The sequence below is a fragment of the Typopeltis vanoorti genome, chromosome 1 (assembly GCF_054136105.1).
Source record: "Typopeltis vanoorti isolate ZY-2024b chromosome 1, IOZ_Tvanoo_1.0, whole genome shotgun sequence".
NCBI lineage: Eukaryota > Metazoa > Arthropoda > Arachnida > Uropygi > Thelyphonidae > Typopeltis > Typopeltis vanoorti.
This window is the reverse complement of record NC_143549.1, coordinates 145,663,588-145,685,407: the sequence shown is the minus strand read 5'-3', so window position 1 is coordinate 145,685,407 and position 21,820 is coordinate 145,663,588. Positions and strand designations below refer to the sequence as shown.

The 21,820-nt window shown below is 33.8% G+C and overlaps 1 protein-coding gene across 4 annotated transcripts in view; it reads right to left on the bottom strand.

Moving 5' to 3' along the window:
• LOC150110513 (glycerol-3-phosphate acyltransferase 1, mitochondrial-like) overlaps positions 1-21,820 on the bottom strand; it is a 297,539-nt gene that overhangs the window by 78,317 nt on the left and 197,402 nt on the right. For all 4 annotated transcript variants that reach the window (XM_090394365.1, XM_090394374.1, XM_090394356.1 and 1 more), the window contains exons 12-14: positions 17,869-17,951; positions 8,937-9,050; positions 6,766-6,913 (exon numbers count right to left, since the gene is read on the bottom strand). In XM_090394365.1, the coding sequence (XP_090250491.1) occupies positions 6,766-6,913; positions 8,937-9,050; positions 17,869-17,951 (345 nt within the window). The remainder of the gene's footprint in view (positions 1-6,765; positions 6,914-8,936; positions 9,051-17,868; positions 17,952-21,820) is intronic.

The window sequence follows — 21,820 nt, the reverse complement described above, 5'->3', positions numbered from 1 at the left end:
GACATCAGAAGAAGACATTGAAGAATTTTATGGCAAGTTACAAGATGATAGATGCAGCACAAAGCGAGATTTATGGCTACTTATTGGAGATTGGAATGCAAAGTGGGAGACTGAGGAACAAGGAATAAGAGGTCGTTTTGGTTTAGGTATTCGTAACACTGCAGGGAAGAGACTATTTGAGTTTTGTGCAGAGAATTCTTTGTTTGTTCCTAACACCTGCTTTAAACAGCACAAAAGAAGATTGTACACACAGATATCAAATTGACTATATACTTGGACAAAAAAGATGGAGAAGTGCAATTCAGTCTATCAGACTTTTCCAGGTGCAGACTGTAGAAAAGACCATCAGTTATTAGTGGCTACGATACATGTGAAACTACGGAAACTGAAAACAACACAAATGTCTATCAGATATGATGTTGGAAACATACCAGCTGAATACAATATTAGCATACAGAACAGATTCAACACACTCAATTTATGTAAAAGAGAACCAGATGAACTATGGGAAGAGTTAAAGATATAATTAAAACAGAAGCAAAGAAGAATATTCCAACAGTTTGTAAGAAGAAGAAGTCCAAATGGTTGTCAGAAGATGCCATCAAAATTGCTCAGGAAAGGAGGAAAATGAAGGCCACAGGAAATTTGTAGGAAGTATGGCATTTGAATGCAGAGTTTCAATGACAAGCCAGAAGAGACAAGGAAAAATACTTTAACCAGGAATGCCAACAAATAGAAGACCAAAACAAGAGATCTTTTCATAAAGATCAGAGAACTAACAGGGAAGTTTAGTGCCAAGGTGACAATATTGAAAAGTAAACACAAAGGGTATCTTACAGAAGCTGCAGACATCAAAGAAAGATGGAAAGAATATACAGAAGCCGTTTATAGAAAGGACTCCAAAATTACTGAGAAATTTGAAGAGCAGGATTATACACAGGAGCCAGTACCACTGGGGAGTGAAGTGAGGTGGGCACTGCAACAGCTATCCAGTAAGAAAGCACCAGGAAGAGATGGAATACCCATTGAGCTGCTCAAAGCCCTGGGAGAAGAGGCAGTTAAAATTTTAACAGCTCTATGTCAGCGAATTTGGATCACAACTACATGGCCTAGGGCAGGGTTTCTCAAACTTTTTCTAGGACAGAACATTTCACAAATCTGGAAATTTTTACGGAACATCTTGGTAATTTAGTTGATATTTTATTATTAATTAATAATTAAATAAACATCAATTAAAGTTTAATTTAATTGATGTTTTAACTGATTTAACTGAAGCATCAATAAACCATCATTAAATTAATTTGTGTTGATTTTCATTGACATATCCCATTCTGATCACCAAATATATTTATAATATTTTTATAAGTACTTATGAGTGAATGCAGACTTTTTCTCCTTGCATGCTGGTAGTTTTCCCCTCCTTTTATACATCCTGGAGATCTTTGTAGACTTGAGGTGGATGACTCGCTATCTGTTCAGTCACAAACACCTTCAATAAGAGATTTCTTAATAACAAAATTAAACAAAGTGCCTTGTCTCTTATTCATATTAGAATTTAAATCTGTATTCCTATTAGTTTTAAAAAAATCACGGCACCCCAGTTTCAGAACAAGCACTTACACACTGCAATACGAACTTGCGAAGAAAGTATTCAGTATTACTAGATTTGAGAACCGGATACAGACTACCTTTATCTTCAATTTCAGTGGAAAAATTTTCTTTATACTTCCTTGCTGATTGGTCACTAACATTTGCAATACAGATGTTATTTCGTTCAGTTTTGAGAACACGCCGCCAATTATTGTAATCGGCTTGAAGGCAATTTTTATGATTGGTCATAAACAGTGGTATTCTCTTTCCCGATTGTTGAAAGATTTCGATGTGTGAAAATTAACGATAATTCTTGACTATTTCCATGTTTAAAAATATGCCACTTGGTCACTGACATTTGCTACGCAGATGCCATTTCCTTCAGTTTTGAGAACAGAGGATATGCCACCCATTGTTATAATCCACTTCTAGGGAATTTTTATGACCCGTCATAAACAGCGGTATTCCCTTTCCCAAACGTTGAAAGTTTTCAACGTGTGAAAATTAACGATACAAAGATGTTATTAGGCATTCTAGGTCTGAGCTTTTCGATTTATTCACGAATATTATTCTCCTCAGAATATTTCTACTATAAAATATTTATTCATGAAAGTTGCTTAGAAAACTAAAATGACAAATTCCAGAACTTCTCGCGGAACACCAGTGTTCCACAGAACACAGTTTGAGAAACTCTGGCCTAGGGAATGGAAAAAATCAATTTATATACCTTTATTGAAGAAAGGCGATGCAAGAGAGTGTGAAAATTACAGAACTATAGCACTGATTTCTCATGCAAGTAAAGTCTTACTTAAGATCATTCACAAAAGACTGGAACCATTCATGAAGAGAGAAATGCTAGATGAACAGGCAGGATTTCGAAAAGGAGAGGAAAGAGATCAAATCGCCAATGTGAGATGGATAATATAAAAAGCACAGGAATATCAAAAGAATGTCTACCTTTGTTTCCTTGACTACAGCAAGGCTTTTGACTCAGTAGATCATGTGAAACTGTGGAATGTATTAAGAACAATAGGAGTCCCAGAGCATTTCATTATCCTTCTGAGAAATCTTTATTATGAACAAGAAGCTACTGTCCGAACAGATCTTGGAGAAACTGAGTATTTTACAATAGGTAAAGGGGTGCGACAAGAATGTATTTTATCTCCGTACCTGTTTAACTTGTACAGTGAATACATTTTAAGAATGGCAGGGCTGGAGGAGTCTCCAGTTGGAATTACAATTGGTGGAAAAAATATTAATAATTTGAGGTATGCAGATGATACCACCTTGCCAGTAGAATGCAAAGAAGATTTGAAGGTATTTATTATGAAAGTTAAAGAAGAAAGTGCTAAATATGGTCTTAAACTTAACCTCAAAAAGACAAAAGTTATGGCAACATGTGAACTTAATGATTTTGAAGTAGATGGGGAGAAAATGGAAGCAGTTAACAATTTTGTATTCCTAGGATTGCGAATTGATAAAGATGGTTATTGTACCGAAGAAGTTAGAAGAAGATTATTACTCGGAAAAAACGCAATGACAAATTTAAGCAAGATCTTTAAAGATAAAGCTACTAGCTTCACAACAAAAATCAGAATCGTGAAAGCAATGGTATTCCCTGTGGTGCTGTATGGATGTGAAAGTTGGACCCTGAGAAAGAGTGAAAGAAGGAAGATAGATGCATTTGAATTATGGGTTTGGAGATGCTTACTAAGAATACCATGGACTGCAAAGCAAATCAATAAATCAGTGATAGACAGAATAAAGCCAGATTGCTCCCTTGAAGCTATGATCATCAAGCAGAAATTGTCATACTTTGGACATATTATCCGAGCAAATGACAGTCTGGAGAAGATGACGCTTGCTAAAGTTGATGGAAGCAGGAGAAGAGGAAGAGCAAGAATTAGATGGGTGGATGGAATTAAAGAAGCAACTGGAGTGCTATTGGAGGTTCTGAAAGACATGGTCAGGGACAGATTGGAATGGAGAGTATGTTTGTGGAGTCGCCAGGAGTCGGAAACGACTCGATGGATCATAACTCCATCGGGAAACAGCTCAAGTTTCCCTTTTTGTGCGGCATGTATCATCTGAGGGTCCAAGAGAATAACTTCTGGGATTATTGCCACTCAAGGGCCAAACGCGTGGTAAGCACATAGCAAATGCCGTCCTTGAATGCATGTAAAAAAATCATATCCCACTTAATAAAATTGTGTCAATTGTAACCGATGGTCCAAAAAGTATGACAGAAGCGAAAAGGGTTTTGTTTCAATTTTAAAAGGAAAAATTATCACGAAGTGATTACTTTCCATTGTACACTCCACCAGAAAGTACTTTGTTCACAAACATTTACAGAAGAAATTGGTAATTAAGATTACCAAAAGCATTATAGCAAGGGGACTTAATCATCGATAATTTAAAGAGTTGCTAAGTGAAATGGAGAGAGAGTATTCAGATTTTCTCCAGTATAACAGGGTTCGATGGCTTTCCAGAGGTGACATGTTAAAGCATTTTGCATCTTGCATAAATGAAATCAAACTATTCCTCAACAACAAGGATATTCAATATCCAGAATTAACAGATCAGTGGTTGCAAAAATTGTACTTTATGGTGGACGTTACATCACAACTGAATCAGCTCAATTGTAAATTACAAGGCAAGGGAAATACTACTTTTTCAATGCTAGAGGAAGTTATTTCATTTGAAAAGAAATTGATTCTGTTCGCTGAAGATTTAGAGAGGGGAACTTTAGTTCATTTCCCAAACTTGTCTCAATATTGCCGAGAAAACAATGCCCTCAATTAACAAAGATTATTTCAAGACAGCAGTTTTAAACATGGGAGAATCTTTTCTTCAAAGGTTTCAGGAATTCAGAAATAATAAAGTGACTCTAGCTTTTATTACAAATCCTCTTAATGACAATGTGAAGGAATTAAATTTTTCACCGTTTGATATTGACACAGCTAATTTTGAAATACAATTGCTGGACTTGACAAGCAAAGACTTATGGAGCTCCAAATTCGTATGTCTTGGTACTGAAATAGAAGAACTGGAAAAAGAAAAATGCAGTCTGATTTCACAGCGCAAGCAGACTGCTATAAAAGAACTACAGAAGGCAGACTCAATGATTTTCAATACTTAGAATGGTCTTCTTTGCATTTGGTGTTCTCAGTATCTTCGGGTCTACATATTTATGTGAGCAATCGTTTTCTAACATGAATTTCATTAAATGTAAATTGAGGAGCCAAATTACCGATGCCAACTTGGAATTGTGCCTTAAATTAAATACGACTAGTTACAAACCTGACATACAGAAACTTTCTAAGGAAATGCTAGCTCATTGCTCACACTCATTAAAACCAATGAGAGCAATTTTTTGTGTGATTTTTTCTTCATTTTATAAAGATATAATTAATATTACAACTTGTTATATATTACTATAAATTTACTATAATATTACTTTAAATTTTTCTTATTTGTAAAAATATATTTATGGCTCTCAAATAATTTTTAAATTGTTGTGAGGGACAGGTTTGGCTCTTCCGTCTCAAAAGTTTGCCGATCCTTGATCTAGACAAATGTTTCTATAATCCAAAAGTTCCACTTGAGAGAGATTCAAAAATATTTAAACATATAAACAGAATATGTTCATAGAAATAGCCTCCTCTTACATGTCTTGACAAAGCAGCTAGTGGTAACAAGTGTACTATTCAAATACTTTATACGAGACCAGCTTCTTCCATATAACTTTTTTTAACATGTAAGTGGAGGTGATTTATATTATCATTCCAACCCACAAGAAATTGCAAAATGGTACATTAGTGACATTTGGGTAACGAAATTTCCAGTGCATGGGGGGGAAAATTGTGAGAAAGGCTATTCAAAAAAAAAAAAAAAAAGGTAGATGGAATGAAAGAGGAAAATGAGAAGTTGATTTAGTAAGCTTGAAGAAGATGGACTGCAGATAGATGGATGGATGGATATTGAACACAGCTGTTCTCATTATTTTTACAATGATGACAGAATGTTCAGCAGAAAATACCATGGAATGAGAATACTACAGAAATAGAACACATATCAAAGTGAGTAGGGTCTATGAGAAAAAGATCATTTAATAACCAAACTACCTTCTTCTGGACAGTATCATTTTTTTTTTTTTTAAATGGAGGAGATTAGTGAATTACCTCAAATGTGAGAATAATATTCTATGGATTGGCTCACATGGAAACATGAATGCAATGCATTTGTATCAGAAAAGGCAAAAGATGCAAGTCAGCCCATAAAGAGGAATGTGATCTTGTCTAGAGGCAAGCTCAGATTATTCTTTCTTTCAAGAAATAAAATAGGACTGTGTTTTGCAGAGAAGTTAATAAGTTTGCTTTTGACTTAGTGGGTAATGGCAATTCAATGTTTACAGAATTAGTTAGGGAAGATTTGAAACTTGAAATATATGAGCACTACAAGGTTTGTTGAATGAAAATAGGAATGGAGTATACTACCATTAGGAAATAATTGGACAGGATTTGAGATTAGCAAGCGAAAGTTATTAAATGACTTTTGGCAGTGGTGGAGACATCTTAAAGGAGAAAACTATCTGCCATAATATGTAATAGAGAGGAAACTAGTGAACCCATTACAAAGAGAGGAAAGTAGACCATACGATGGTAGCGTGGTAAGTACGTCTCTATGCTAGACAATCAAATTCCCTAGAAATATCAAGATTGAATACACACACACACAGTTTCTCTAAACCTTTCCAAGGACTGTGTTCAAAGGCAGCTAATGGCTAGGAAAACTGCATGAACACAAGATAGGACAGATGCTGGTATAAAAGTAAGCATAAAAGTATAAAAGATTGCATAGATAATACAGATTGGATGTTAATTCTGGAGCACAAATTTTGATCAATATTGAGAAACACTATCAGAAAACTTGTTAGTATTCAAGCTATTCAAGATTAAATGATGACTTCTGTGTTATTTCACTAGGAAAAAAAAAACATCAGGAGAATCCTGAATAGCTATAATTAGCTATATTATATAGCTATAATATAATTAGAAGTAATTAACAAGAAATAACTAATATTTAGCACACTGCATAGATACATTATATACTAAAATAGGAAAAAGTGTTAACAATATAAGAAACTGATAACAGTAAAAATTATATTATACTTACCATATACAACATGAGATGCTAAAGACTGAATGGCATGCCTAAGATCCAAGTCATGTAAACTATCATCATGTAACATGCTTTTGTTGTAAAAAGGAACAGCAACATTTAAATCAGAAACCATAGACTGCTGTGCTGAAATAAGAAATTCCTAAGAACAAAAAAAAATGAGGATTAACATGCACCAAATCAAAGACAAAATAGCAATATAAAATAACATTTGCAGATATGCAGACATTGTCCATAATCAACTAAACAAAAGCATTCCTTATGCATATATGAACAAGAAATTAACAAACTGATGTTTACAATCTAAATTTAATGAAACACTTGTTCATTTGATTTAGATTGTCTTTACAGTCTTCAGTTAACATGTTCGCTGCCACACTACTTCGGCATAGTCTGTTCTCGTACGCCGAGCAATTTCACTTCTTCAAGGTCAGTACGGTAATCTCATTGCCGGCGGTAAGTGTCATACGAGTATACTCGTAGTTGGCTTGTGCAGAGCATATACCATCTATGAGAATACACAGTTTTGATGCTAGCTCCACAAGCCAAGCATTTTCACTTCTTCAAGGTCAATACAGTAATCTCGTTGCCGGTGCTAAGCATCATACAAGTATACTCGTAGCTGGCTTGTGTGGCTGGTTTACCAACTACGAGTATACTCGTAGTTGGCAGCGAACTTGTTAACATGTGTTAAGTCTCCTCTAACAGGAACAAAATTCACAGAAAGATAAATCTGGGTATACTTTCTTGGATCAGGGTTATTTATGAAAGCAAATAACATACGTTGTACAAACTAAACAACATCACATTGATGAGATGTACTATAAATTTGTGAAGATTACCAAATCAACTTTAAGAGCAAATTATTTTAATATTTGCACAAGGTAACAAGCTAAGTAACAATGCAATTTACTACTGTGAGCTTTACTAAGAAGTCCTGATGGCAACACTGCAAGTGAAACAGTCTGTCTTCAATGACGAATCAACTATCTAATGTGAAAGGATTTTTATGTATCCCCCCCCCCCCCATAAAAGGTAGCAAAATTACAACCCAGAAGTATTAGTACTAAAGATGGGTACTAATACTAAAACAATGAAATTCGTTTATAAACATCCACACCTAGTGGGATTCAAATCCACAGATTGCTGGCTAGTGATCTATACACTCAACCAACCAACTAAACCATCAAAATTAATGCCTAGATGTAGATTTACACAAAGCCTTTAATGCAAAGAAATTATGTGGTAAATGCATTTTGTAAAGTAAGATATTATGTATCATATGAACAAGTTAACAAACTATTATTTTCTCAAGTAGCTAGTGGCATCAAATTAATGATGTAAAACTGTGGTAGTAACACATCATGCCACATCAAGTTAATTGATACCACCAGTCGTGGAAACCCCCCCCCCCCATTTCCAGTGATATTTTCACCCTGCCGTGGTGGGGAACTTGCACATTTCTATGATCTATACCAGCAGGACTTTCCAAGCCAGAGCAGTCACAGGAGAAGGGCCAGACTCTTATCCTCCAAGTTGGGGGTTGATACTTTTACTTCCCTTCAGCCTTAATCCCTATACTTGAAAGAGTCCATAATCATAGTTCTTCTTGTACCCATAATTTGTATATGTGGTTCACAATCCTCTTGAGAAGACTCCGGTCTATAGCAAAACTTAAGTGTTTATTTTTCTACTTTAGACAAATCACTAGTTTGATGCTATATTGGATTCAAATCATTTGCTGTCATTAGCAGCATCCCTCTCCCCATACACATCCTTGACAGAATGTCTGGCATTTATAATTCGACTATTCACAGTCAACACACCACACATCCATTAAACAAACTTTTCTTTCTCTTCATTTATCCTTTCCATTCTCTGAAACAACCATGATATACAAATACAAAATTGATATATTTCTTCTTCAGTGGTAGATCTTCAATTCACCACTAAGACAAGTTCATTGAATTCTCCTGAAACTTAGACAATGGATTGCCATAAAAACCTAAACAGTGCAACTATTCAATTCAATATATATCTGACTTAAATAAAGCATGCCACTTCTAAATGCATCCAAGATTTTATTATATTTTTACATGAAAATCTGAATTTGATTTGCCTTTTAAGTTGTAGTAAACAGGGATCTTTAGTGAATTAAAGCTTACCTTCAAGGAAAATGGCTGACAGAAGTCTAATCTTACGCTTCCAAAATTTGAGTGCAAAATTTTCCATATTGATCTAAAGGCTGAAGTAAATGTCTCCATAGGTTTTGGCTTGCCCTAAAAAACAAAACATGCATAAATAATAATATATATAAATATGTATGATATATTTCAGAATACTTACAAAATAACGTGCATAAATTATTACAATACTTTAAAGCTTCTTACTGGGTGGATATCTTCAGTGTAAAAGCTAGCTTACTAGAAGAAGATCTTTAAGGAATGCAAAGTAGAGTATGAGGTCCAATGCCCAATCCTCATCATTCTATAATGTGTCCCATTACTAAGTATTCAAATGAATTTAGTTGATGTATGGACAACAATCAGCTAATATGAGATTCTACTTGGCCAAATTGTATCCTATTCACCAAATATCATGATGGTGCAACAATTTGACATACATGTTTGGGCATAGCCCAGTTACATAACCCCTGCTATTTTTGTTAGGTAATTAGGACAAAGAGTGAAAAGGCAGCTACTGAAAACTTCAACCAAATTAAAGACAGACATTATCACAATATAAAGCATTAATGGAAAAGAAGTGAAGCTAGTATAAGAAATACATGTTATCATAACTGATTGAATTGAAATGAAACATCGAATTCCTGATATGTACTCTAAGGAGGGTGTACAGGAATATTATAATAGAATTAGGTGGGAGATGAATTTCATTCTCTGGTGTGATCTCCTTGCTTATTAGAGTTCTTGTTTCTAGAGCAGGGTTTCCAGACTATGTAAAATATAAATAAAAATACAAAAAATCTATAAAAATTAATAAAAAAACAAAAAATATAATAAAAATATCCTTAGATCACTCATAGTACTAATGTATTATAGGCTTAAAGCTTTCCATGAGTGGGAACCACAAAAAAAAAAAAAAAAAAAAAAAACCACATACAAAGTTTACTTCATATTGACAATATTCCTCCAAAATTAATCTGTCAGAACTCCAATGTTGTTGGCTATTACACTTCAGTCTTCTAAGGCACATCTTAATGTATTAATCGATATAGATCCTAATCTTCCTCTGGGTCTTTTTTCTGCTATCCTAGCAAAAAAAAAACAGCTTATTTTGCTAACTTTTCCTCTCCCATTCTCTTTAAGTGACCATAATATCTGCAGTTAGCACTGCTCACCCACTCCTGAATGCTAATAATGTTATGTTCCTTCGTCATATCCTTCTTAACTATCACTCCCTTAATCTTTCTCAAAAGTGTGACCTCTAGTCTTTGATCAAGGGTTTTATTTCTAATCCAGCTTTCAGCTCCACAAGTTAAAATTGATTTGAACAATGTCAGCTCTATAATGCCTTGTATACAGTTAGTTTAGAATCTTGACTAATTTTTCTCTTCTATATAAATTTATTCATTTGACTTCCTACCATACAAGTTTTTGCTAATTCTTGTCTATTTCCACATTTAATTTGCCATCTTCACAAAAAACGATGCCTAAATAACTGAAATGTTTTTCTTGTTCTTCTTCATGATCAGTAAGTTGGTCAATGGTCTCACACTGGATAATGAAATTCAATCAACATCCAAAGACAATTACAAACATCCATGCCCATAGCAGGATTCAAACCCACAGCCTGTTGGAGAGCAGATATGCTAACCACTTAACCAACTAGGTCAGTATATTCCCATGATTTCTCAAGTAGTTGTCTTTAAAGTGAAAATCTGATACTGACAATGTCTGTTGGTCTGATGCTAGCTAGCTTACTCTTCAAGTGAAAGTTAAACAGAACTGAAGGCTAAGAAAAGACCAGACAACTATATCAAATTTGATTTAAAACCACCAAATGAAAGATATAGGGTGAAGAAAAAAAAAAGAAAAAATATATTACAGCATGAAATCAGTTTAGAAAGGTAAATGAAGTTACAGAAATGTTCATACCTATATAGGAGTAGTAAAAAGTAATTTGGAAAAATTTGAAAAAGAATATGTAAAGAATTTGCATAGATATTAATACTGAAGGAGAATTTGAAAGAATAATGGAAGAGCTGCCAGAAAGATTTCCTAGAGCTGACAGAGTGTCAATGGAACTGAGAGCAGCTGAGGAAATAGTAGTGAATATATTACTTGAAATCTGTCAACAGATTTAGAAGAAAATATACTAGCTTAGAGATAGGAAAATCAATATTCATCCCAATTTCTAAAAAAATAAAAATAAAAAAATAAATAAAAAAATCCAGAGACTGTGGGAATTACATTACAATTGCTGTAATTTCACATGCAAGTAAAGTTATTGAAGGTGAGGCAAAAAAGGCTGGCAGCATGTGTGAATAGAGAAATGTCAGAAGACCAGGTGGTGGGTTTTAGAAAAAGGAGAGGAACTAGAAACCAGATAGCAAACATAAAATGGAAAGAACAAGAGGATTTCAGAAGAAAGTATTCATTGTTTTATTGATTATAAAAAAGCATTTGACTGTGTTGATCATAAAAGATTGTGGAATGTGAAGAGAGCAATGGACATAGCAGCCCATCTGTCTCTTAACCTCCTTATCTGCCGTGGTGGATGAAATAATGAAACCAAGCTGCACTTCTTATCCATGTTACTCAATAGGTGTTACAGAATTGCATCCAGATTTAGCTGGATGTCTATAGACATCATGGCCAGTTGGGGTGTTAATCAAAGAAATGCATGAAAACCAAAAATCTTCCGTAAAAATTCTTTGAAGAAACTGACAGTATTTGAGTGGAAAACGGAATGCAGCAAGGTTGTATATTGTCACCCTATCTTTTTTAATATTTATAAAAACCCCTTATAAAACTTTTATATCTCCATATTTGTGCATTTTTGTTTGAATATCATCTACTGCAGCTGCCTTTCAACATTTTGGGTTTTTGATAGCTTTTCTATCCATGTACTAATATATGCACTCCTGATTGTAATCTGCTTGACTATTTTCTCCACTGTTCTATCACTTTCTTGTTATTTCAGTAATATTTCAAAGTAATTACTCCAGATATTTAGAATATCTTGTTTTTATGTCATCTTTATCATCTAATTTCTTTTATAGTACTTTTCCTACCATTGTCCCCAGAACATTTCATCACCTTCCAATATTTATTTGTAATGTTCTTACCAAAGTCTTTCCATGACTTTTATTTAGCTAATATTACACAATGCTCTACTTCTGTACATTTTCTCTGCACTCTCTCAGAACATATTAACATATGATATTTTCTCTTCAATATGTTATTCATTTTTATTCTGCTTAAAACTAAATGGTAATCACTTTCTATTTCGAATCCTTGGTGCACTTGTATCCTGAAAGAGAATGAAGATATCAATAGTAACAGTCAATGAAATTTTTATTTATTTTGTCAACTCTCCGCATGAATTTGTGCACATATGTTGGTACATGATGTTAGTGGTGATTATTTATTTATTTATTCGTATGGAGTTTCCTCCCTTTTTCTCCTCCGTCCCTATTGGGGCGAGTTGAGCCCCCCCATGGGGGGTTAAGTATTTATGGCTGTAGATCCGTGTGTGTTCACGGGGCCGGTTTGCCTGCTTACGGGATGAAAAAACCCTACTGCCCACACCCAAGACCGGCTAACTTGGCTATGGCTGAGGAAGATCCTCAAATTCTTCACGTCTTCAACAGGAATCGAATCTGAGACACTCCTTTCCCAGTCATATGGTTGTGAAGCGCACAGCCACTAGGCTAACCGCGCTGACAGTGGTGATTATTCAATGTCCCTAACAGAAATCCAGCACGTGCTTATTATAATTAGCTTTCTTCTTTTCTCCAATTTTCCCCAAATGTCTGGTAATCCTTTCTTATTATGCTGTTTAGATCTCCAATAAGGACCAACTTATCCTTTGTCAGGGGCATTTTTTTTTTTTTTTGTAAAAATATTCAGAAATTTTGAAGATAGATAAAATCTCCCTGATTGAAAAAAATTAGGGAGATTTTATCTGAAATGGATCAAAGAACAAAAGTAATGACTGTCCTCATAAGTGAATTGAGGGGCTGTCTATATGATGGTTTAATCAGAACTAGAATATTCACTCATACATGCACATCACCACCTCTCATCAGGAAGGAGATTTTCAGAAAATTGACATGTGAAAAAAACCAAGCAAGTGTTTCCTCTCTATAGTCTTTGTACAAACTGAACTCACTGTGTGTTTTCAAATTTATCTGCAGTTTTTAAGTAGTCTCTTTATTCCATGATACTTAATACTGGGAAAATTACGTCTTTTTGCTTATGATGATCTTCATTAAAAGGAAGGCTGATCTGCCTGCAGTGTCTACAGCTTAATTACCAATGATTCCAATGTGGTTTGGGATCACATTGGAATCATTGGAATCCAAAAAGGCACTGGATGTGACTGGTATACCAGACTTCTTAAGGTCAGTAAAGAACTTGGCGAATCGTTTTAATTAATACACTTCTGTTAGCATTTCAATTTGGTATAGTTCAGTGCAATCTCTATGACATGTACTTTAGCAGTGTCTGTTACATTCTAATGGAATCTGATCAGATATTATGTTTGCTGGAAAGACAGTGGTAGATACATCTAAAACCCCCAGTGAATATGTGTAGACAGCTAGAAAATCAAAATATTCTACTCTGTGGATTAAGAACCTGGAATGCAGGTGGGACAAGACAGGCATTTGTGGCATGAGTAAAGTACTGGCTACAATAACATCTGCAATAAAAGTTCTTTGATATATAAACCAAAGGAATGTATGGTGGTCTGTCAAACATTAAACAAATGGACAAAAAATGGTGTGTAAAAAATACAAAATATTTGTTCACACAGGATGGTTCGAGAGTGTTTTTGTTTGATTGCATATTACAAACAGTGTTGCTGGTGGTGAAATGACAGAAATTGTTCAGTGATTTTCTTTGGCATAAAGTCTAGGTGATATTCAAAATGCACCTAGTGCAGTTTTAGTTGTCTGATGGGATAAAGAGTTCAAGCACTTTGGCATTTGTTCTAGTCTAGTTCTGAGTCAGGATGAAGACTACATTTAGTGAAATCACCCAGACAAAAGTCAGTGGCTTACTGCAATTGTTTTTCTATGATCTCACACTACAAGGACGTAAAAGATGATCAAGTCATGGTAAACTCTGAAATGTATAAGGTAGTGCTGACAGGCAGCTTTGTTACTGAGTTAATTATGGGCAAATAACATGGCACTTCAGCAAAGTTATGTTAGGACTATAACAAAACTTCAAAGCTATATTATAAGTTTTTTTCCATGTCAAACAAAATCAATACCATGTACTTGTTTTTCTGGAATGAATCTCTGATATTATGATGATCAAATGAGGAATAATACTTATGCAGAAGCCTGACTGTGTCTTGAAAAAAGGTTATTGTGCTCCAGAATCATAAAGAGTTGGCAGCTGGTCAGAGTTACTGAACAAAAGCATGCTGGAAATTTTGGTACCCAGCCCAATTTTGGGAAAGTGGTAATAATTGCCCTTTGATGATCCATGGAAGTCGATAAAATATGTTTTACCATTTCATAATGGATGTCATCTGTATGTACAGTATCAGTTCCAAATTAAGACAAAGCAGATTTTGGTTCTTTCCCAAATGGCCTGTTGTAAGTTCGAGCCTGTTTGAAGAGAACAAAACTGGATGTTCTCTGCTCTGCTTTGCCTTTAAAGCTAGGAATTTGGGAAAGTAAGAAGTTGTTGCCAATGTTGAGGGAAAACTTTCCCTCAGAGAATCAACAACTGGGCAGCCAGGTATTCTTCAGCTCCTACAACAGATGTATTATGCTTGAACACAAGCATGTTTGAAAACAATTAACTTTATTGTGATGGGGTAGCTGCAGAATATATACCCAAGCTTTGTTTTAAGCTTTATCCTCTGTGTACTCTATATTCCATCACAGTTTGGGGGTAAAGCAGAAAATGACATTTTGTAGTATTGCAGTTATGGCAACCTGTGTTATATGCTGTGATTCACTACTCAGGTGATAAGCGAGAAACTGACTGGTGCAGAATAAACTTCTCCTAAGGATAAAATGGTAGCAGAGTACTGAATCCTGGTGATGATGATGATCTCAGCGAAAAAAAGGAAGAAGAAAAGAAGGTTGATCAGTAACTTTAGCATACCATGTAGATTGTAATGCAGCTTGTTTCTTTGTGTATATGTGTATACTCCAGATCTTAATGTGAAGGTCGAAACATCGAGTGTTTTGGTTTATATTAAACTAAATTCTTACTCTAACATGGTAGCTGTTTCCATAATTTTCATGATGCGTTTTGGAAGAATATCTTGAGATGGCAGATTAAAAATCTTTGTGTATATGTGTATACTCCAGATCTTAATGTGAAGGTCGAAACATCGAGTGTTTTGGTTTATATTAAACTAAATTCTTACTCTAACATGGTAGATGTTTCCATAATTTTCATGATGCGTTTTGGAAGAATATCTTGAGATGGCAGATTAAAAATGGAAATGGATATAGAAAAAGGCTGGTTTGGTAGGAATCTAGATGCATAAATTTATATGAAATATGACAGAAATCAGCTAAAAGATAAAGCTAGCAATACTGAAGACAGTGATTATGGAATGAAGAATCTCAACATATGGAATGGAGAGCTGTGCAAGACATAAAACAGCTGATCAAAGAGAGATTACAACATGCAAGTTTTGAGAAAAATTAGAGGTGTGGATGATTATTGGTGTCAGAACCATATTAAAAATGATGAAATATCAGAAAAAAACCAGACATTATTATCTTTAATTATGTGCAAGGCAGAAATTTCAGATAGTAATGATCATTTAAGCAGAAATACAGATGAAACATTAATAAAACAAACATTGGTTACAAACAGAGCAAAAAGACCCAGAGAAAGAGCCAATAATAATGGATTCCAGAATAGGCTATTATTTAATAAGAGTAAATAATAGATCATTCCAGAAAAATATGATTCATCGAAGCTAGTGAAATAATATGTTACTTGTTATTAAGATCTGAAAAACCCACCATGAGGGGATACACCAAAAAATGACGATTTTAGTAATAAAAATAACATCACTAGTAATTTCATTATTTAATCAACATATTTTATTTTATATTAAAAAATAACGCTATAAAGTAGTATTTTTTTTATATTAAGCTTTAACTCGGGGAACTCTAAGTTTAATTAAAAAATTTAATTTTTAATTAAACTTAAATTTAATTAAATATAATAAAGTAATTTTTATTTATTTATTTTTTTTAATGTTGAGCCCATACACAAAAGTTTGATTAATCTACCTATAGAATGTATAATATAAGTACATATACACAAGAAAGATATTTAATTAGCCAAATATTTCGGTCTGAAAATTGCAGACCATCTTCAGTGACAACACAAGAACAGTTTTAAAATACAAGGTGGAATACTAACAATAGATCATTTATAAATAGAACAAGCCACGTGATGTTATATCACTAAGCATTAAAGAGAAATATTTTTAAGCAGAGACATGATTGAATTTAAAATATTAATTAATATCATTTAAATAACATAAAATTAATATGAACCCGTCGGAGACATGAGGAGCTGAAGGATCCTTAGTCATAGCCAAGTTAGCCAGTCTTGGGCATGGACAGTAGGATTTGTTCCCCAGTTTATCCTGGGGTTTTTCATCCTGCAAAGCAGGCAAACCAGTCTTGAGAACTCAACACTACGGACATAGGATACACCGCGGCGTAGGGCTGACCACCTTATCCTGTAAACGGTTTGAGGTCTGTTGATTAATAAACCCTCGACACCGGAAGGTAAAAGAGGGTAAAAGGAAGATGAGATGATGAAATGAGAAGAGAAGAGAAGATTAATGAGTTATTCTGATTAGACTTTCCCAGATTTTTGATATAGATATACAGTCATTCCAATTCAGGTTACAACAATGGAGTAAGGCCTATAAATTTGAACGTTTATTCAAAGAAAGCGTAGAGGCCTTACTCCATCATCCTAACCTGAATCGGAATGACTGTATATCTATATCAAAAATCTGGGAAAGTCTAATCAGGATAACTTATTAATTCATATTAATTTTATGTTATTTAATATTATTAATTAATACCTTTATTTCAATCATGTCTCTGCTTCAAAATATTCTGTTTAATACTTAGTGATACAACATCACGTGACTTGTTCTATTTTTAAATGATCTATTGTTAGTATTCCACCTTGTATTTTAAAACTGTTCTTGTAATGCCACTGAAGATGGTCTGCAATTTTCAGACCGAAATATTTGGCTAATTACTTTCTTGTGTGTACGTGCTTATATTATACAATCTTTATGTCACAAGTATCCTTAAGATATCTACCTATAGATTAACACTGAGTATGGGTACTAATCTTACCTTGGGAAAGGAGAAAATTGTTTACATTTGATTTAAAAGCCTGTTTTTTATAGGCTTTTATACCTCTGGAAACATAAGGGGGAGGGAAGACAGTTCCACAATACAGCAATAGCGAGGATGGAGGATGAGGAAAAGAAACTTGTTCTGTGGTTTTCAAGTTGTACTGTGAAGGGATGTTGGGCAGCAGCCACTCGTGTTCCAACAAACTTGGGAGGTGTTATGTGTGAATTTGTGATAAAAGACAAAAAGGGATCTAAAATGGGGTCAGGCATGTAATACATTAGTGAACTTATTTTATTTATTCTATCAATATTAATTAGCAATATGAATGCAATCCATTAAAATAAGATAAATATTTGACTTACAATGATTCCAGCTATACTACTAATTAAAAAAGACATGCATAACTAATGTTTTAATAAAAACTGACGAGCATTATTTACTAACATTTAGTATGATTTGAGTTATATTACTAATTAAAAAAAAAAAAAAAAGGCATGCATGAATAATGTTTTAATAAAAAACGATAAGTAATTATTTACCAACTGTTCTGAAATGAAATCTCCATCCATCAGCTTCTCATAATTGATGGCTATAGGTACAATATAAGCATCATCAACATAACCTGTTAATATAAAGTAAAAATCTCTGTAAACATAGTTTTACCTTTTTTTCATTAAATAAAAAATTAACTACATTAAATAAAGATGCTAAATTATTATCTTACAAAAGTAGCATAGAATAAAATAGGCAACATATAATGGCAAAGAGCACAATGAATGGCTACATGTCACTCCATATGTGTGTGTGTGTGTGTGAGAGAGAGAGAGAGATTAGAATTTTACTGGATTGCATCTCATAAAAAGTTTCCCTACTCCAACAACAGCTGTAGATTCAAAATCCTCCATTGGCATGGATGTCTGAAAATGATTTACATCTTACCTTACTTGTAAGGTAAATATATTATTACCTGGTGTGAGACCTCCAACTTAATTATTGAAGGACTTACTTTCAAGTGGCTTGAAAAATTCAATGGTTTTCAAAAAATATATAAAAATAAAAAAAACACTTAGTAATCTCTTATTTGTAAGAACCCCAGTACTGTTCAATCCTATTTTGGTTTTCTAAGGTACATCTAACTGCATCAATCCACCAAAGTTTAGGTATTCCTCTGGATGTTCTATTTTGCTAATATTTCCTATACTACATTGCAAGTGACATACTACTTTAAATTAGCTCAGCGCACACATTCCTAAATGCTAACAGTGTCAACTTCCTTAGTAATACCTTCATTTTTTAATATGATTCTGTCAGTGATATCAATCTCTCATTGTTGATCAACTGCTTTATTTCTAACCCAACTCTCAAATCAATCAGTTGAAACTGGTTTGAACACTGTCTTGTATACTGCTAGTTTAATATTTTGGCTAATTTCCTTCTTATTCCATTTAAATTTATTCAACTGGCTCCTTGCCATACCGACTATGCTTATTCTGTTGTCTATTTCTGCTTGAAATATTTTACTTGTTCAATAGGTTTTCCATTCAGTACAGATATTTTATTCCTGCCTAATTTCTTTGTCTTTTGAATGCTGATTTTCATACCCAGTTTGTTAGAGCATTTATTCAATTTTGTTAAAAAATAATTCTGAAGACTTGTGTTGGATTTATTTAGAAGTATAACATCATCTTCGTGAAATTAAAAGCTGAGATGAATATCTCCAATAATGATCAGATTTAATGTTACTTTCAGAATTTCATAAATACACCTGATGAATAAGAGTGCAGGGAGTGTGCATCCTTGCTTTATGCCTGATTTTAAACCATCTAAATGTACTTTCTTCACTTCCAAATGCTAACTTAAATATAATCTTTCCCCCTCCCATACCACTTGAAATAATTCTGCTTACCCTTTCCTGAATATCAAGAGTGTCAATTTCCTTCCTAATATCTTCATTTTTAATATGATTCTGTTATTGATGCCACTTGTTTACACAGATAATTTTTTTTCAGAACTCATGATCATGTCTATGGTCTTTATCACTGATAAAGTGCTTTATTTTAATTATTTTATTCATTATGTATTTCTGTGCCAAAATAGTCCAAAATGCTTTACGCGTTCAACAGGTTTCCCCATTCAGTGTAGGTGACATCTCAATGTTCTTGCCTAATCCTACCTTCAAAACAATGATCCTTTAATCAATTGACTTCTATTATGTCAACCAATATCTGGTCAGCACTATGTAGCTGCAGCATTTTAAAAAACAGCTTTTCTCTTGGCACCTTGTCATATGCTATTTGGCTTTTCTAGATTAAAAAAACTTCAATACAGATTCTTATTATGTTCCAAGGATTTCTCATGTCTTAAAGCAAAAATCATATTCTGACATCCATTTTTCCTGAATCAAGCTTTTATTCCCCAAGTTTCTCTTGCATAATTCTTTACCCTCTTTCTCAAGTATGACTGGAGTATTATTTATGCAGGGTTTATTATTCTCAGTAGGAATATTCTGCTTTAATTTACACTGACAATTTTATTTCATCTTTTACTGGTGGATTTTTACAGTTCTCATAGTAATGAGAACTCTATTCCAATCAATCGAGAATTCAATCTTCTGCTCATGCTTTCTGAATTATGCTACATTGCATAATTGCATGAAACTGCATACAAATAGAGAGGTAGAGTTGCAATTATGCAACTCTACCTACATATTTGAACATTTCTAACTGAATATCACCTGATTTTTTTTAACTTCAATTAATGATGTGTAATTCTGAATGCATTCCTCTTAAGTATTTTATATCACAATTCAGTCAATGCTTGTTCTCATTTAGAAATCCTTAAGAGTAATTACTTTGTACATTCAGAATGTTTAGTTCCAGTTTTAATGTCACCTTCCTAATCTCAGATTCCTACTGTTTCCTCAATTTCTTAGCTTTCTCAATAGTCCCCAAGAACATTTTGCCACCTTACTGAGATTTATTTTCTATATTCTTACCACTCTTTCCATGTCCTTCGTTCACCTACCTTTACACACAGCATCTGTGTGTTGATGTATACCTCAAAGTCCATGTTGATTTACTTGCATGGAACTTTTGAACTTGAAGCCTGCTGGTTTGAAAGCAGAGATGCCAGTCACTCAGTCAACCAGGTAGCTAGCTATGCTACTGAAGTTAAATCCCAAAATGTCACAAATTATCAAAAGAATCAAAATTATATTCTCCTTGTTCTCTGATCATACGAATGCTACTATTTCAAATCATTAAAAACAATAAAACAAGCATTAAGAATAATGTCAAATGCATTCATTTTGGCAAGTTACATTAGGCAGAAAAGTTAAAAAGTCAGACAAGAACCTGAAGAGATTTCAAACAAGTTGACCATTAGCAATTCCAATTCTCTAAATGTTTACAGAAAGATGGACTAATGGAAATGCATCATTTTGAAGGTGTCACATGGATGCTGCCCATTCAGTACTTGAAAAAAAAAGATGCATTTATATCCCTATAAGGTTAAAGGATATAAATGCTTCTTACATAAATGCATAAAACACTGCTTCATGGAAAATCCAATTTCTAATGCAGGTAAAACTAGATAATTAGTTGACAAAAGATGAAATTTTCAATTGCACTAAATTATCAATACATGATAATTCTTTGCCATACTTATCAAAGAAAAAAAAGAAAAAGGGAAAAAAAAATAATAAAGAAACTTAGCCATGTAATACTATTATAATATCTGTATAACCCCTGAGAATACTTATCGTGTATCTGACAACAAAGTGTTAAGCAAAAGCAAATACAACTCACATTAAGGGCATAATTGTGTAAATCTGTTAGCAGATGCCTTCAGTCTTTAATATTATAGCTTGGACTATTGCTCTAGACCATTGGTTCTCAAGTTCAGCCACTAAGACATTTCTGTGCAATCACCAGACAGTGATTGCACAGAAATGTCAAAATTTTATTGTTTTAATAAATATCAAAAATTTCGTGTTTATTAAATTTCAATATTAAAAAAAAAATAATAATTTATATATAATAAAAAAATTGTCTGCACGGTTAGCCTAGTGGCTGTGTGCTTCGCAACCATATGCCTGGGGAAGGAGCATCCTAGGATCGATTCCCGTTGGAGATGTGAAGAGCTCGAGGATCTTCCTCAGCCATAGCCAAGTTAGCCAGTCTTGGGCGCAGGCAGCAGGGTTTTTTCCACAGTTTATTCTGGAGTTTTTTTCCCCAGAAAGCAGGCAAACTGGCCCCCGTGAACACACACTTCGACAGACATGGGATACTACCGGGAATAAGGAGCAACCAACCTATTCTGCAGGATTATTTGTTCAGGAAGCTTACGTGGTAAAATGTGTAGGCCTGCGCAAAAGCATAACATACGATGACAATGATAATAAAAATTATCATATGGACTTTTAAAAAGTGAGATTCAATGGTATGAGACAGGATTATTCACCAGAGTACCAGCATTTTATTTTAAATACCT